The sequence below is a fragment of the Typopeltis vanoorti genome, chromosome 1 (assembly GCF_054136105.1).
Source record: "Typopeltis vanoorti isolate ZY-2024b chromosome 1, IOZ_Tvanoo_1.0, whole genome shotgun sequence".
Lineage (NCBI taxonomy): Eukaryota > Metazoa > Arthropoda > Arachnida > Uropygi > Thelyphonidae > Typopeltis > Typopeltis vanoorti.
Window position 1 is genome coordinate 63,621,651 of NC_143549.1, and position 6,702 is coordinate 63,628,352.

Sequence of the window (6,702 nt, forward strand, 5' to 3'; positions counted from 1 at the left end):
CACTTCAAAAGAAAACACCTCCTTCTGATGGACAAAGAAAACCATGAAAGGGCAGTGCTTCATTGATGTGTGAAGAAATGAAAGAAAAGTCGCTGGAGGCCATAAACAATATTCCACTTGAACAGTTCCAGAACTGTTTCCAGCAGTGGAAAAAACAGTGAGACAGTTGCATTGTTGACTTACATGGAGAGTACTTTGAAGAAGACTAGAATATGGTAGGCAGAGAATACTTTGGGATGGGGTGAACAGAAATTTTTGGGGAAGGAGAAGGATATTATTGGATAAGATCAGGGGATAATAGTTTTCTCCTTCCCAATAATTTAAAAAATATATAAAAAAACTGGTTTTTCAAAAAACGTTCACACACCTCTTGCCTCACCAATAATTCTCCCATATCTCTCAAACCCCACTTTTCCGACCCCTATTCCGTTCAGTCGTACTTCCTTCCTGCAACAATGAATGTATATTGCCATATGCCAGGATGCCGCTGCAAAAAGAAGACAGCCAGCAACATCCCACAAAGGTATGTCTGGTTTTTTTCTTCTTATATATTCTGCATATATCTGTCCATATGAAACATCAGTAATGCCCTAAAATTTGAGTAAAAAGCCAATGACATTATATAAAAAAAAGAGTACTCCTAAACAAAGCTAGGCTAAATAGCCATAAAAATAACATTTACTTTGAGGAGTAACATGGGAATTTTTCCAGAAATAATACCTTACTTTTTACTTATTTTTACAGCTTTGTATACGTGCAGCTCCTTCACGAAAAGAAATTATGATTCTTTTAGCCAGTAATCAAGAAGAAAGGGATGAAGCAGCAATAATGAATAGTATTGAAGAGTTTCTGAAAGGACTAGATAACAATTTGTGTGTGATAATTGATCTGTATCAGAAATATAATTTAAATTCTGATGCTCAAGTTTAGAAGTGAAATATTTTTTTTCCAAATGCGAAAAACTGAATTGCATAACTTGCATTCTATCAATTCTTTGGAATGCTATGAATTTTATACCACTTTTTTCATAAAAAATATTAATATAATTAATTTATTTATTCCAGTCTAAAATTCAATCTAATTTTAACCAAATTTGGAAAACAGATTTGTATTTGTATCTAATTTCTATGGAAGTTTATAGAAGAAGAACCAGTGTGACCTAGAAATTTTAAAATATTTATTGAATTCTTATAATTATACTGCCTATAAAAATACTTGCACTATTTTTGGGTGATTCTGCCATTCAATGTTTTTATGGATGGATTGCTACACTAACTGGAACCATGCAAGCCCACTTGTATGATATTTTATATTTATTTAGGTTGATTCTCAGTTAATGCTGAGATTCCTTAATAATAGTGTTTTGTATATATGTATATCTTTATACATTTTCTAGTTAGTTGTATGAAGCTAGGCTGCTAACTTCCATAATAAATTCATGTAAAGTATCAGTTTCAAGAATTGCTTCCTTTTAGATCCTGTAAATTTTCATGTTCACCTAGTCCTTTTGGTTACAGATAAGTAACACGAATTAGGTTTTACATTTTGATTAAAAGTTGCATGCACCTATTTCCACTTCACTTGATATAGTAAAAACAGGATTACAATCCCAAGGTCCTGGATATTAGACCTCATAAGAATCCAAAGTAACCTTTATGCTGTGAAGTATCACATTTACTCAGTTATTCTTCTGAAGAAATCGGCAGTTAAAGAAATTCAATAATAATATTTGTAAAGCAGAACTGATTCATATTACAAAAATGTACGAAAGTATTGCACATGTGAAATAAAGCATTAGAACAAAAAAAAATTAAAGCAACTGAGATGATTGATTTTAAGAGGGGAATAATTGTTTAATCAGTTTAATTAAGCAGAGCAAGGATAAAGCTATTAGCTAATGCAACTGATGAAGTCTGTAATTATATTTCTTTTCTTTTCTACACTTTTATGTACTTTATATGTATATAGAAAATCTTATCATTGTAAAAAGTTCTGAATTTTTACAAGCCAGAATATGTTGGAAAACACGTAAATTTATAGATTATTGGCATCCTGTGTTTATTTATTTATTATTATTATAGCCATTTGTAGGTGGGATTTGCATGAGAAGTTCATCTCCATAGAATCTGTGAAGATGCCTGTGTTTCAGTCATATCTTCCTCTTCTCTGCATATTCACTGAACTTTGTAAACTACAAAGCATTAATCTATCCTCATAGAAATTACACCACAAACCCATGATGGTTTCATTCACTTTATTCTGGATCCTCTCCACCACTTCCTCAACAAACTGAAGGTTACATGCCTAAAATGCCAAAAGACTAAATATTATAGCCTGTTACTACCATGATCTTCTCCAGATTAACAAAGAGGAAAATCACGAGATTTTCCTCTTTGTTAATCTATATATTAAATTATATATGTTAAATTATATAGATAGATGAAGTAGATGAACATATATTGATGCCACAATGGTGAAAAAATGCCTCTGATGATAACTGTAATGTACAAAATAAATAATAATAATAACAATCTTAAAGAATAAAGTTTTGCACTCTGTTTTAGTTAGGCAAAGGAATTTCTTTCATTAGAAGAAAATAATCACATGTATAACAAGAGTAGTAATGGATATGTTATTATATACAGCCAGGGGCATGCCAAGGGTATTTGCCACCTGGGTACAAACTTTTATCGGCCGCCCCTAATACTGCATTGTATAATCCAAATTAGATATTAGCTATAAAATGCCGTCCGGGTGCGGTGCACCCCTTGCACCCTCAGGTTGGCGCGGCCCTGTATACAACCTTATGCTGGTCAATCCAAGTCTGGCTTCCCAAGGTGTGGTCTATTTCCACTAAAGGTGCTCTGGTGTTACCAGGAAGCATTCTTGCTATCACAGGAGCTGTCTAGTGAAGAAATACTGCCTAGACATACTAGGGTGGTAAATAACCTTCATTGTCTGGTGAAACTCTACCACCTTGCTCATTGGGGGCATTAAGTAGCAATTACAATGTTGGAACCTCAGAATATGCAGTGTTCTGGTTTCTGTTCCCCCTCTCCCATGAGAAAAAAAAGGGGGAAAAAATCTAACATGCATTGTGAGTAATATCCTTCAAAGGCATACCAAACATACTGTCCATTTGTGCTGCCACCTCTCACTCTTACCCTCACCTAGATGGCAGTATTGCAAATCACTGAAAGATAAAGTTGATCTACTGGCTGGAAAAATAGTGTTTTGGATGAAAAATAATACTAAGTGTTCTAGGCTGAAGAGCAACTCTCCCTCAACTCTTACTCTGTTTAGAAAACCTTTATGTGACCTGATGACTGCACAGCACTTTAATAGTTTTTGTAATATACTTAACAAACAAATTACTAAGTGTGCCTGCAGCTGTGCAGCTACAACAATTCAGTGTGCATGGAAGCATTTCAGTTACCACATGGCTGCACACTTGTGCAACTTAGAGGAAGTTGTGGATATGGTATGTTTATGCCAGCATAAGCTAGATGTGAAAGTTAGCTCAAGAAGATAAATGATTTTCATTGGACAACCAGATGTTATCAAAAATAAGAGAGCGTGATGTAGGACTTTTTCCTACATAATAGAACTGTATTATGATAGTATTGAAATTCACTAGATTATCTTCACTTCACTTGAAAAGTGTGAAGAGATCAGGGTTTAAGACATTGGTTATGAAATATCTTGAAGCTTTTATTATTTGATACTAAAAGGTTTATTGAATGAAGAAGAGGAGTGGAGAGTGCTATCATCAACAAGCTATGGATAGTATTTGAGATTTTATATATATATGTATGTAGAAAGTTTTTTTACCTTGGGTATATTATATGTTAAAGATACCAAGCTATTTTAAACCTGGTTTTTACTCCAGACTTGCATTATGTGCAGGCGCAAACGTGACGTATATTTGTCTGTTTACTTACTTGAGAAATGGAGTAAAAACCAGGTTTAAAATAGCTTGGTATCTTTAACATATATATATGCTAAAGATACCAAGAAATTTTATATGCTAGGTTTAATCCTTTTTTTCCAAGTGAAGCAAACAAGCAAATAAGTCAAGTTTGCACCTGAACATAGTTCAAGTCTGAGGCAACTCGTGATAAAGGTGGAGTAAGCTCCGATCACTTTCCTTAGTCTTTCCCCCTAATGCAAAGCACATCCCCTTATGGAGATATATGATGCTATGCATTAAAGGCAAGGGCCACTACTCAGACCAGTTTCGAGGTCTCGTCAGTGGGAGCCAGACCTGAAAATGCCAAGGTTGAAGTGATGCAGAGCTTATAGATTTTATCTAAACAAGTTGCACAAGGTGCTTTGACCTTATTAAATAAAAATCTCAGGATGAGAGTAAGGTGTAGAAAGTTTTTTAACTTGGGTATACTATGTTAAAGATACCAAGCAATTTTATAGTATACCCAAGTTAAAAAACTTTCTACATCTTACTCTCATCCTGAGATTTTTATTTAATAAGGTCAAAGCACCTTGTAGCAACTTGTTTAGGTTAATATAATCTCTGCATCACTTCAACCTTGGCATTTTCAGGTCTGGCTCCCACTGACAAAAAGGATTAAAACGTAGCTTATAAAATTGCTTGGTATCTTTAACATAGTATACCCAAGTTAAAAACTTTCTACATATATATATAAATCAGGTCTTTTGTTTGTTATGTTATAATTTGGCCTTCTCTTATCTTATATTTAATAAAGGTCGAAACCGGTCTGGGTAGTGGCCTTTGCCTTTAATGAATAACATCATATATCTCCATAAGGGGATGTGCTTTGCATTAGGGGGAAATACTAAGGAAAGTGATCGGAGCTTACTCCACCTTTATCACGAGTTGCCTCAGACTTGAACTATGTTCAGGTGCAAACTTGACTTATTTGCTTGTTTGCTTCACTTGGGAAAAAGGATTAAAACGTAGCTTATAAAATTGCTTGGTATCTTTAACATAGTATACCCAAGTTAAAAACTTTCTACATATATATATAAATCAGGTCTTTTGTTTGTTATGTTATAATTTGGCCTTCTCTTACATTGGATAAATAGAGATAAATAGAAGTTTTTACTGTTGTTGGTCGGAGTCGATCTGAAAATTATTTTCACCTAAATTCAACTTAAAATTTGAGAGAGACAATCTGCTCACCAAGCACAAACTCCACCTATTTATTACATCCTGGAGTATATGAAACCCTTTGAGTGTAGGTTGGCTCTCTGTCTATGGAAACCTGTGGTATTCCAGTATTGATAAAGAAATCTGATGAAGAGTAAGTCATTAACCATGACATGCAAAGAACAATCAGAATAAACTGGCAATCCAATCCAGAGGACAGGAGAGACCATAAAATACCACAAGGTAAGAAGACCTTGGTAAGATGATCATGTGGTTATTGTGTGTAATGATAGAGGATGTTCACTTTTCACATTTTTTTACTAATGCAGGTGTTCCTCATGGCTTTGTCATTTCATTTCCCCTTTATCCTCATACACATAAACAACCATCTCATCTCTTTGATTTCAAAACCTTATCCTCAGTTTTACTGATGATAGCACTCTTTGTTCATCCTTTTCTCCACATCATCCTTCAATGGGGTGATAGCAACCTAGTTATCTTCGATGTTTTTTCCTAAAAAAAAACAATTTAGCTCTTGTCCTCTTACCTTTTTATAATACCCATCTTAACTGTTTCTGTGGCATCCATCTTGAAGGATGCCACAGAAACATTTTTCTGTGGCATCCTTCTTTCATGAAGACATTACTTTTCATGGGTAGCTACTTTGTACAAATTCATAATCCATCCAACCTTTGAATACTGCTCTTACATTTGAGATGGTGAATGTAAAACCTCTAAAAATTCTTGATACTATTGAAACGAGCAGTTCTGCTAATTGGCAAGCTCTCTCTCTCTCTGGTACACACACTTCAGCCACTCTCTCACAAAAGGTCAGTTTAGCATTGTTCCACTTCTGTAGATATTTCCACAGGTGCTGTTCAGCTCAACTGACATCCACATACCTCTCCCATTTCTGCTACACTTTCAGAAATATGTGCCCAGCATTCTTTTACAGTTAAATTGTGGACTCGTCAAGCCCTTGTTTCCATTCGTCTTTCATTCCATCTACTGTGATATTGTTTGAATAGCCTCCTCAAGTTTTCTAAAAGAATATTAAAGAATGTAGTGGACAAAGGGTCTGTTTGTGTGTTCACATAAATACATACAGGGAGATCATTTGCTTCACCCAGTGAATGAGCCTTGGATGATGTGAATTTCTCATTGATTCTAACACCTTATGGTAGACTTGAGTGTTTAAAGTTATTGGTCTTGATTTAATAGTATTACCACACCAAAATAATGACATTTCTTGGATATTTTTTTTAAACCAACTTCTGAGTGCCATGTATCATGATATACAGAAGACTGACTATTGTAACAGACAAAAGATCCTCAAGTCCTTGAGGTCTTTTGTTTGTTATGTTATAATTTGGCCTTCTCTTGCATTGGATGAATAGAGATAAATTGAAGTTTTTACTGTTGTTGGTTGGAATCGATCTGAAAATTGTCACCCAAATTCAGCTTAAAATTTGGGAGAAATAATCTGCTCACCAAGCACAAACTCCATCTATTTATTACATCCTGGAGTATATGAAACCCTTTGACTGTAGCTAGGCTGCTATGAACAGACAGGA

At 34.6% G+C, this 6,702-nt stretch overlaps 1 protein-coding gene across 1 annotated transcript in view; it reads left to right on the top strand.

Moving 5' to 3' along the window:
• Nucleotides 1-2,041, top strand: part of LOC150110036 (glycolipid transfer protein) — a 108,957-nt gene extending 106,916 nt beyond the window's left edge. Inside the window, exon 5 of the mRNA XM_090390855.1 lies at nt 745-2,041. Within this exon, the coding sequence (XP_090246981.1) occupies nt 745-930 (186 nt within the window). The 3' untranslated portion in view covers nt 931-2,041. The remainder of the gene's footprint in view (nt 1-744) is intronic.
• Nucleotides 2,042-6,702: the final 4,661 nt, after the last annotated feature.